The sequence below is a fragment of the Panthera onca genome, chromosome B3 (assembly GCF_046562875.1).
Source record: "Panthera onca isolate mPanOnc1 chromosome B3, mPanOnc1 haplotype 2, whole genome shotgun sequence".
Lineage (NCBI taxonomy): Eukaryota > Metazoa > Chordata > Mammalia > Carnivora > Felidae > Panthera > Panthera onca.
The window spans coordinates 60,670,861-60,683,059 of NC_138344.1; the positions used below are offsets into that span (position 1 = coordinate 60,670,861).

Here is a 12,199-nt window from a genome sequence, read left to right on the forward strand (position 1 = left end):
TTATTTAGACTTGAAGTTTGGATGAAATGGTAAAGCAAGCGTCAGCTTCTCTCTTTTTGTTTGTTTGTTTTGAGAGAGTGAGTGGGTAAGGGGAAAAGGGAGAGAATCTTAAGCAAGTTCTACCCTCAGCGTGAAGCCTGATGCAGGGCTTGATCCCATGACCCTGGGATCATGACCTGAGCCAAAACTAAGAGTTGGACACCCAGTCAACTAAGCCACCCAGGGGCCCCCTTGTTTGGGCTTTTCAAATTTTTAGCCTCTACTACAAAGCTGTCATCATCAAGACAGCATGGTATTGGCACAAAAACAGACACATAGACCAATGGAATAGAATAGAGACTCCAGAATTGGACCCACAAATGTATGGCCAACTAATCTTTGACAAAGCAGGAAAGAATATCCAATGGAAAAAAGACAGTCTCTTTAACAAATAGTGCTGGGAGAACTGGACAGCAACATGCAGAAGAATGAAACTAGACCACTTTCTTACACCATTCACAAAAATGAACTCAAAATGGTTAAAGGACCTGAATGTGAGACAGGAAACCATCAAAACCTTAGAGGAGAAAGCAGGAAAAGACCTCTCTGACCTCAGCCGCAGCAATTTCTTACTTGACACATCTCCAAAGGCAAGGGAATTAAAAGCAAAAATGAACTATTGGGACCTCATCAAGATAAAAAGCTTCTGCACAGCAAAGGAAACAATCAACAAAACTAAAAAGGAACCAATGGAATGGGAAAAGATATTTGCAAATGACTTATCGGACAAAGGGCTAGTATCCAAAATCTATAAAGAACTCACCAAACTCCACACCCGAAAAACAAATAATCCAGTGAAGAAATGGACAGAAAACATGAATAGACACTTCTCTAAAGAAGACAACCAGATGGCCAACAGGCACATGAAGAGATGCTCAACGTCACTCCTCATCAGGGAAATACAAATCGAAACCACACTGAGATACCACCTCACACCAGTCAGAGTGGCTATAATGAACAAATCAGGAGACTATAGATGCTGGCGAGGATGTGGAGAAACGGGAACCCTCTTGCACTGTTGGTGGGAATGCAAACTGGTGCAGCCGCTCTGGAAAACAGTGTGGAGGTTCCTCAGAAAATTAAAAATAGAACTACCCTATGACCCAGCAATAGCACTGCTAGGAATTTACCCAAGGGATACAGGAGTACTGATGCATAGGGGCACTTGTACCCCAATGTTTATAGCAGCAATTTCAACAATAGCCAAATCATGGAGAGAGCCTAAATGTCCATCAACTGACGAATGGATAAAGAAATTGTGGTTTATATACACAATGGAATACTACTTGGCAATGAGAAAGAATGAAATAGGGCCTTTTGTAGCAACATGGGTGGAACTGGAGAGTATTATGCTAAGTGAAATAATTCATACAGAGAAAGACAGATACCATATGTTTTTACTCTTGTGTGGATCCTGAGAAACTTAACAGAAGACCATGGGGGAGGGGAAGGGGAAGGGGAAAAAAAAAAAGTTAGAGAGGGAGAGAGCCAAACCATAAGAGACTCTTAAAAACTGAGAATAAACTGAGGGTTGATGGGGGTTGGAGGGAGGGGAGGGTGGGTGATGGCTATTGAGGAGGGCACCTGTTGGGATGAGCACTGGGTGTTGTATGGAAACCACTTTGACATTAAATTTCATATTAAAAAAATAATTCCAGTTAACATACAGTGTTAACTGTATTAAGTGTTATTATCAGGTATATAATATAGTTATTATTTATTATTCTTATATATTATATATTATTTATATTTTTATATTTATAACAATAATTTTCATAATTATAATATATTTTAATTTATAATAATTATGTTTACAATAAATATTTTATATTTATATTATTTATACATCATATATATAAATTATATATTATATTTATATATTATATTACTACATATTATATAAACATATAATATATAAACATATAATATATAATATAATATAGTGATTCAACAATTCCCTAGACAACCTGGTGCTTATCACAAGTTAACTCCTTAATCCCCATCACCAATTTCACCCATCCCCCCACCCACCTGATAACCATCAGTTTGTTCTCTGTAAGTACCAATCTGTTTCTAATTTGTCTCTCTCTCTTTCCCCCTTTACCCATTTGTTTTGTTTCTTAAATTCCACATGTGAGTGAAATCATGTGATATTTGTCTTTCTCTGACTGACTTTTTTTGCTTAGCATTATACTCCCCAGCTCCATCCATGTTGTTGCAAATGGCAAGGTTTCATTCTTTTTTATGGCTGAATAATATTCCATTGTACATATATACCACTTCTTCTTTATCCATTTGTCTATCGATGGGCACTTGGGTTGCTTCCATAATGTGGCTATTGTAAATAATGCTGCAGTAAACAAAGGGGGGCATGTATCCCTTTGAATTAGTGTTTTCGTATTCTTTGGGTAAATACCCAGTAGTGTGATTGTTGGATCATAGGATAGTTCTATTTGTAACTTTTTGAGGAAGCTCCATATTTTTTTCCACAGTGGCTTCACCATGTGTCAGCCTCTTGTAAGCAGACCACTTCCCAAGTGTTAGTTGGGGTCTCACAGTTCCTTGGAGATCTTGAACCCCCACCTCATAGGCTCTGAGAGGGCAGAGCCGTTTCCCCCCCACCACAGTTCAGTGGGTTCCTGGCAGTTTGATTCTAGATGCCTCTCTCTTTCCCCACTCCTGTGCTTTCCACACTCTGACTTCTGGGTGTGTTGGCTCATTCTGCCTGTGTAACTCAAGACACTAACTTCCCCCTTTACCAAAAAGTTACTTTTTACTTGCCTCAGGCATGTCACAAGTTCATGAGTAAAGATGCCTTTGAGTGTCAGGTCAAGTGGAGGGATGACATTGGAGTGTGTGGCCTTCTGCCCTGTTGCTTCCCCCCACCCCACTTTGGTTTCTGTTCTAGCTCCCTTCCTCTTGTAAATAAACTAGCATTTTTCCCTCTTTTTTTTCCCCATTAAACAACAATCATGTCCCTCCTAGAGAGAAATTATCCTTTCTGTAATTATAAGAATCTTACTGATTTTTCCTTATGAGTTTTCCTCATGAAGAGAAAAGTTAGAGTCTGACATGTTAAGGATTCACATTTTGTTAAGCATGCTTGTAAATATCTTAAAAAAAATCAAAGATGTTTTTGTAGTGGTTAACGGGACTTAACCTGAAAAATGTAATGATTTATTTATTATTATTTTGGGCTTTTTCTTTGTATTGAAGTGTAATTAACATACAGTGTTATATTAGTTTCAGGTGTACAACATATTGATTCAACAGTTCTATACGTTACTCAGTGTTCACTTCGTTAAGGGCAGCCACCATCTGTCACCAAACAACATTATTACAATCTTATTGACTATATCCTCTACATTGTACTTTTTATCTCCATGACTTATTTATTTTATAACTGGAAGTTTTTACCCCTTAATCCTCTTTATTTCACCCATCCCCTAACTCTCTTCCCCTAAGGTAGCCACCAGTTTGTTCTTTTTTTGTTTATGTGTCTCTTTGTTTCTTTCTTTGTTCATTTGTTTTGTCTTTTAGATTCCACATTTGAGGGAAATCATTCGGTATTTTCCTCTGTCTGACTTATTTCGCTTAGCATTATACTCTCTAGGTCCATCCATGTTGTTGCAAACGGCAAGATCTCATTCTTTTTTATGGCCTATTGTGTATATGTGTGTATATATATATATATATATATACATATATATATATATATATATACACACACACGCACATTTTTTTATGGCCTATTGTGTATATGTGTGTATATATATATATATATATACATATATATATATATATATATACACACACGCACACACACACAATATGTATATATATGTATATATACACAATATGTATATATATGTATACACAATATGCATATATATGTATATATACATATATACCACATCTTCCTTATCCATTTATCTATTGATAGACACTTGAGTTGCTGCCATATCTTGGCTATTGTAAATAATGCTGCAAAAAACATAGGGGTGCGTATATCTTTTCAAATTAGTGTTTTTGTTTTCTTTGGAAAAATACCCAGTAGTGGAATTACTGGATTGTATGGTATTTCTATTTTTAATTTTTTTGAGGAACGTGTTTTCCATAGTGGCTGCACCAATTTGCATTCCCACCAAGAGTGCTCAAGGGTTCTCTTTTCTTCACATCCTCACCAACATTTGTTATTTATGGTCTTCTAGGTTTTAGCCGTTCTGACAAAGTGATATCTCATTGGTTTTGATTGGCATTTCCCTGATGAAATTGGGCAAGAGTAATCAGTTTCCCAGAGGCCCTGTTCTAGAAGCCCATTCTCTTCTGGCCAGGGGTTTGTCATCAAGAAAATCTGGCTCAACAATTGGGAAGTATTGTATGGTTTGTTTGCTTTCTGATTCTAGAAATAGGGGCAAGAGGAATCAGATAGCTTGGCCTCGAGACACAATGCATGAAGCTCCCCAATAGAAGAGGAAAGGCAGTGAGGGTAGCACTCATAGGCAAGTGAAAAGAGATTATAGGTGTGCCCAGACAGGTGGCCTGGGTGTCTCTTCTTTTAAGAGGGTAAAGCTGAAAGTGCAGCATCATCTTAGCTAGAATTGTAGCTGGCCTGAATAATTCTCCCCTTATCACCACCACCACCACCATCTAACTGTAACAAGTAAAACTTGATTATGAAGAAAAGCTCAGATTGGCTTTCACTGATTCTGTGCCTCAGATAGTAAAAGCAGGAATGGTCTCTCGTAGGACATAGTCTCCATTTCAGACTGCTCAAACCTGATAAAAGTCACTACATCTATGGAATGCAGGCAAAACTGACGTTTCCAATAAGTGCTTTACACTTCAGAAAGTTCTGGGATCATTTCACTCTTTCAATTTCAGTCAACTTGTGTGATTGTCCTTTCTGGACTTTAATCACTTCAACTGTATGTAAGGGGGTGTTGGTGGTAGGAGCACAGTTGGAAAGAGGTCTTTTGGTGCCCCTAATGTCACACTGACAATGGCAGTGTAAGTTTTAGGACTGAAGTAGTGCCTAGAGCATAATAGACCCTGGTAGCATTTTTAACGAAATGCAAGTATAGCTTTTAAGACTAAAAGCCACCAATAATTTCACTAAAAGCAATATTTGTAAGGTTTTTGGTTTTTTTCTCTGTAGTAATATTAGAAAAAGCTTTTAGGGGTGCCTGGGTGGCTCAGTCGGTTAAGCGGCCGACTTCGGCTCAGGTCATGATCTCGTGGTCCATGAGTTCTAGCCCCGCGTCAGGCTCTGTGCTGACAGCTCAGAGCCTGGAGCCTGTTTCAGATTCTGTGTCTCCCTCTCTCTGACCCTCCCCCGTTCATGCTCTGTCTCTCTCTGTCTCAAAAATAAATAAACGTTAAAAAAAAAAAAATTTTAGAAAAGGCTTTTAGGAACCCCAGCCTTGGAATGCTGGGCTGTCCTTATCTCTTGGTGGTCAGTGCCCTCAGATGTGAGTTTTCATTCACCACCAGCAGCTGAGTACCTACTGTGGGCCTGGCCCTTCTCTGACTACTGGGGTCCAGCGTTGAATAGGAATAGGTCCTGTTATCAGATAGGGAACAGACATGTGAAAGCCTGAAGAAAGTGACACCTGAGCACTGGAGAGAGGGTGAGGAGGAGCAAATCAGATAAAAACAAGGGCATTCCACTTTTCACTCATATGTGGAACTTGAGAAACTTAATAGAAGACATGGGGGAAATGGAGGGGGGAAAACTTGTTACAAACAGAGAGGGAGGGAGGCAAACCATAAGAGACTCTTAAACACAAACTGAGGGCTGATGGGGGTAGCGGGGTAGAGGGGAAAATGGGTGATGGGCATTGAGGAGGGCACTTGTTGCAATGAGCACTGGGTGTTGTATGTAAGCAATGAATAATGGGAATCTACCCCAAAACCAAGAGCACACTGTATACACTGTATGTCAGTCAACTTGACAATAAATTATATTAAAACAAGCAAAACAGAACAAAACAAAAAACAAGGGCATTCCAGACAGAGAGCATGAGCAAAGGCCTTGAGGTCTGAGGAGACTTGGAACAACAGAGGAGCTGAGTGTGTCACCGTCTGGGGGAGAGGGTGCCAGCCTGAAAAGGGCTGATAGCTCAGCTCAGGAGTTTGGAGTTATCCTGAAGGCATGGGGGGAGGGCAGAACGGTGTCACCGAAGATACTTCAGCAGGGATGGGACATATCCCAGTGCTCTGGCAGCAGGGCGGTGACTGGGCTGGAGAATGAAGTTCTTTCCAGTACTTTCTTCTAAAGAGAGAACTCAGGATAGTCACAGGCCTTACCACAGGGCTCCCAGGAGAGGAAAGGAGCCCTTGGGGGAACCCAGGGGCTGAGAACAGGGTTGTTGGATGTTTCATCTCAGGTTATAAAGAAAAACGTGGCTAATGAATAGGACTTCAGCGTCACTTGATTAAGTTAATGAATAGCTCGGGGCCTCAGCTTAAAGGATCTCCTCAGGGAAGGTTAGTTCTTGCCTTTTGAGCTCACTGTACCCAGAACGCTATCTCCTGACAGCCTTCCCTTCAGGACTCTAGGCTCCAGGAGAGCAGGACTTCTTGTCTTTCTTATCCACAGCTGTCTCCCTTGTTGCTTGCCTGCATTCCAGCCCTACCAATGCCCAATAAATATTTCTTGAATTAAGGACCAGAGTCATATGGGTGGTCTGATCAGAGAAGGGAGGCAAGAGGATATGCTTTTCTTTCTGGCGGATCACTGTACATGAAATCCAGAGGCTGGAAGAGGTACCTAAAGAGAAAGGATTTTATTCTGGGCTGTCATGCTCACTCTGGATGTACTTCTCTGTGCGCCTTTATTTTCTCATGTGTGAGGCGAAGTATGTGGACGAAACTGACTGCTAGGATTTCTCCTTCTAATCCTAACACTCTATGCATGAAAAAGTGATCTTTGCCAGCTCCTCTCCTCTTTCTGGGGCTTCTCTGTTGCAGAAAGTCATGGCTGCTGGCAGACTAAAGATGTCATTCGTTGTGATTTTAGCCCTAGAAGTTGAAGGACTCTTACAAAGAATTTGTTGTTGTTGTTGTTCTGGGAAAGGGATATTTACTTTTATAGGCTGGATTACACTGAATTCCAATTTCTTTTATAGAAAGCAAGATGTTTTTTAGGAAAAGAGAGCAAGAGAGTGAGAATGGGCTCGGCCTCAGTCGAGGGCAGAGCCCTGGGGAGCCTCTGCCAGGACCCTTCCCCCAGCGCCCATGTGCACCGTGGGGCTGCGGGGAGGTGCTGAGTGGGAGGACTTCTAGGAGGGGAAAAAGCCCAACGGGCAGCCAGCAAGCTACTCACCGGAGGTCTCTTCCAAATGAACTGGATGGGGAACTTCTGGCTGTAAAAGAGAGAGGTCTCATCTGGTGGGAACTCGGGATCCAGATAAAGAACCTTCTTTTCTAGACACTTCTTGTGAAGCTGCTCAAATGTCTTCTCTTTCACTCCGATAATGGGAAAATTGCGGCTGATGATGGCTGAATAGATGCCACTTGGGTTTCCGCCCCCGGCCTCGGTGGTCTTGCCTTGGCCTTGCTGGGGAATTGGTCCCGGGGACCTGGGCTCAGCCCCTGTCCGTGGGGCCACAGATGCGCTAATGACGGTTGGCATGGCAGGCAAATTTGGAAGGAAAAGGTTTTTTAAAGAAAACAAGATAGAACTACCTTCAAGGAAAGGAAGCAACGGCAAAGGGGAAGTTGGAGTGATTCTGTCATCTGAGAGAAAATGTCCACATCCAAATTCAAAGCTCGAAGCCCATCAGAAGGTCATCCAGCTTACGTCCATCTTAAAAGCTGAGCTGTGATCCGGAAGAAATAGGTTTTCCTGAGGAAGGAGCACTAAAGGGTTTCTGCAGGAGTGTTTACCTGGGGGCTCCTACCGGCAGCATGCATGCCAGAGGGAGAGAGGGAGAGAGAGAGAGTGAGGGCTGTGTTTCAGTGGCTTGGAGAAGCTTGAGCCAAGAAAACTAAAAATAGGCATGAAGAAAGATTATGAGTATGAGAGCAAAAGAAGCTATGTGCAGGCAGGCTACGTGGTGGACAGAGAAGGACCTGAATAGGAACATTTCTGGGTTGTCATTAAGTGCTGGTGTTGTCAGGAAATGAAAGGGGAATACTTGAGGAAGTTGAACACTGAAAATTAACAAAGTACTGCTGATGTGTTATTGAATCGGCTCCTATATAGATCATCAAACTATAGGCCACTGAATGAATGGAGAACAATATCAAAGAAAAGGTAGCCAGGCTGAATGTGAGACACTGAATTCTAGGAGAATATTTTAGATATTTTTGAGAACATAATTTTTAGTTTCTAAAACTCTAGGATATCAACATTATTCAGTTGCGTTTGGCATCTCTTCTAGAATGTTATGGTGTCAGCGTTCATTGGAACTGTCTGGGTGGAAAATGCCACTCAGCAGAGTCCCCAGTTGAGAAAAATCCCTGTCTTTCTTGCCCACTTGACCTAGACACCTCTCATCTCTCCCCACACCCCAAAATAAACACTGGACCAGATTTGCTACAAAAAGCACACCTGAGTATGGACTATGCAGGCACACATTAGGCATCTGAGTCAGCAGGTGGAACTAGATACTGAATCAGGTTGCCTGTCAGGTCTTGGGGGATGTCATTCCAGAAAGAGTTGGTATCAGGGCTCTTGGATAAGAGCACAAGTGGCCTTGGAGAAGGGAATTGCCTACTTGGCCTCCATCTTGCTTTATACCCATCCGTGGTAGCTTCTACCCAGGCCGTAAGGAGACGGCTACATTCCACGTGTGGCTCAGTGGAGGCTTGTGCTAGACTGTAGCCATGCCTGTTTCCATGTGACCAGTCTCATCAGCCCAAGGCTAGAGGCTGTGAGACAAGGTGGGAAGTGATAGCCGAAACAGGGAATACTACCAGGCTCACTGTCCCTGGGGTTGCAGCTTTGAGGAGCCCTGTGTCTGGAGCTACTGCTTATAGGAACCATCAGCCTATCCTCCTGTCCCCTAAGAAAATGCCCAAGGACCTTTACTACTGCTTTTGGAGAGGCAGAAAATGGGAGGACAGACTGAAGGCTGACTGCCGAGCTTCAAAGCCTGGGCTTGCTGCTTGCTGGCTGTGCCTGTGTAACTTTAGGTGAGTTACCTCTTCCTTTCTTCCTGTGTCTCAGTTCTCTCACCTATAGAGTGGGTATGTGGATAGTCATTCTGTTACTGAGTTATCATAAAAATTAAACAATTTTAATTTATGTAAAACATTTAAGATAGTGACAAGATTGTCTTAAGCACTCAATAAATGTTGTTTTTAGAGGTGACCCCAATTTAATAGATCAGGTTGAATTACAGTCAGTCGGCGTTCAGTCTACGAGATTTATTTACTGAATATCTTCCATGTGTCCATCCCTGGGATAGGTGCAGTCTGCCCAGCATCACATGGTCACAGCATCTCCAATCAGAGGCATGCCTATCTGCCTGTACTAAAAAGTCCTCTAAAAAGATTGACCTCCACTCTCAAACTCCCCAGTGGCATGGAAAGCAAAGTGGGGGAGTTTCCTTTCTCCACCATCAAAAGCTTGAGTCCCAGCCCTACTCTATACTCTTAAATTCACAGCACGCACCCACATTTTATTGTTTCTGCTTATTGAGCTTTCCACTTGCCCTCAAGATCGTAAACTCTGGGCCCCCATCCCACTCTCAGGGCTAAGCACATAGAAAGCTCTTAATAAATATGTGTTGTATATCTGCTGAATGAAATTTCCCTATGAGAGGAGAAATTTCTTACCCTTCTCTTGCTTTGCTAATGCAATAAAAATTTCTTGGTCAATTTGCCCCTGTGGGTGGAGCTGTCTCTGGGCCACACACCTGCCGACTTTTCTTTCCTTGGCAGTCTAACTAAGTAACTTAGTAACTAAGTTGAGTATGTGATAAGATGAGCCTATTGTCAGAGCAGGATGGGAATATCAAACACAGAGTGCAAGGTGCTATTCACTTTGCTCTATCAATCGTTGTGGATGAAACCCCCTCAGATTAGTGGGTCCAAACACAAGGTTTATTCAGCTGCCTCATGCCATCAGGGAGAAATCCAATCTGAGCCCAAGAACAAAGGGCAGATAATGAACAGCTGTGCATTTCGATTCCCAGAAGTCTCGTCAAGGATAAAGAACTAGCTTTTATAACATATTTCAGGCAATGTCACACGCTATCTGAGGTTGGAATGGTTTCTTTTGCACCAACAAGGCCAATCAATGGCTTTGTATCACTGTCTTTTCCATCAATAAATATTTCTTTTTTTTTTTAATGTTTATTTTTGAAAGACACAGAGACAGAATGCCAGTGGGTTAAGGGCAGAGAGGGAGACACAGAATCCAAAGCAAGCTCCAGGCTCCAAGCTGTCAGCACAGAGTCCGATGCAGGGGTCGAACTCATGAACTGTGAGATCATGACCTGAGCCAAAGTCGGACCCTCAACCGACTGAGCCACCCAGGTGCCCCAATAAATATTTCTTTGATTCAACTCTATTGGAGGAAATGCATTTGCTTATAACACCCATCATTCATTGAGCGTCCACTGTGAGCTAGCCTCTTCATATAGTTTTTAAAACTTTTAATTTTAAAGTAATTTTAGATTTACGAAAGAGTTACAGGATAGTACAGAGTTTCTGTATACCTTTCGCTTGGCATCCCCTAGTGTTTACACCTCATGTAACCATGGTAAATGATCAAAACTAAGAAATTAGTTTTGGTAAAATAGTATTAACTAAACTACAAGACATATTTTGATTTGATAGTGTTTCCACTAATGGTTTTTTTCCCTCTTCTGTTACAGGATCTGATCCAAGATCCTGTACTGCATTGTAATGTCTCCTCAGTGTCTTCCAGTCTCTGATGGTTCCACAGTCTTTGCCTCTCATGACTTGCTACTTTTGAAGAGTACTTGGAAATCACATTGTAGATTGTCCCTCAACTGGAGTTTGATGTTTTTCATATTATTAGACTGAGGTTATGGATTTGGGGGAAGAGTATCATAGAAGTCATGCGCCCTTCTCATTTGGGGATACAGGATCTAGAGGTGTTTTATCACAGGTGATGTCAATCTTGATCACCTGGCTAAGGTGGTATCTACCACGTTTCTCCAAAGTAAAGTTACTATTTTTTCCTTTCCACACACATAGAATATTTTAAATCTGTAGGACAACCTTGCAGGTTTGATTAATGCTATTTTACAACTGAGGAAACGCGAGATATCTGCCGTAATTTTACAGTGACATCATGGAAAAGTCACAGAATTTTAGAAATGATCTCTTTTCTTTAAGAGATGAGGAAACCAAGGCCTGGAGAGATTAAACGGCATGGCCAAGATCACTCAGTTCGCTGCAGAACCAAACCAGACCCCAGGTTTTCTGATTTCCAGGGAGCGACTAAAGGCATAACTAGGACTCTAATATGTGAAGTAGGCGTAAGAACACTGGATCCTTGCATATAAATAGTGAGGGCTCCCCTTCCCTTAGCTCTGATTGGAGAGGAATCTAATACCACAGCCCTGCTGGAAACAACTGTCAAGAAGCAGCTGTAGAATTCTGGCTGGCCTTTCTGTGGCACTGCAGTCTTTTGCAAGGTTGGTCATAAGACAGGCAGATCTGATATCAGATGCCAATTTCACCTAGAATGCTAGTTATATGGCCTCTATTGTCTGTGGTTAATATAGTAATCTGTTTCCAGTGGAGCTGCAGGTGGCTTTCTAGGCCCGGGGCTAAGAAGTTATTTTAGTCTAGGGTGCTGCCCCTGGAATTTACGCAAGGCATTCAGAGGGGTTGGTAGGTGAAAATCTTAAAAGCAGAGTGGAAAGCTTGATATGGTCATAGGAATTCCATTATCCAGAACGCTCTTAGGTAAGATGGTCAATTATGGGCAAAAATTCATTAAGCTCCAGATATTTATGTGTTTGTCTTTCTGCTGCCTATCATTATGATAGTCTGCTACTGAAAGAGATGTGAGAAAGTGAAAGAACTCTGCACTCAGCCCAAAATTCCAGACTTGCAGTCTCCTCTAAGGCTATGGCAATCTGACTCACTGGTTTTAGTTAACCAGGCTGTAGGGCTCAGCGCAACTTTAAGACAAACTCTTGTCAACAATCTACCCTTTTTCCTCTAGGGAGCA

At 41.9% G+C, this 12,199-nt stretch overlaps 1 protein-coding gene across 2 annotated transcripts in view; it reads right to left on the reverse strand.

Annotated features, from left to right (window-relative positions):
- Positions 1 to 7,987, reverse strand: part of CAPN3 (calpain 3) — a 51,146-nt gene extending 43,159 nt beyond the window's left edge. For both annotated transcript variants that reach the window (XM_078448529.2, XM_078448527.2), the window contains exon 1: positions 7,367 to 7,987. In XM_078448529.2, the coding sequence (XP_078304655.1) occupies positions 7,367 to 7,675 (309 nt within the window). In that variant the 5' untranslated portion in view covers positions 7,676 to 7,987. The remainder of the gene's footprint in view (positions 1 to 7,366) is intronic.
- Between the last annotated feature and the right edge of the window lie 4,212 nt (positions 7,988 to 12,199).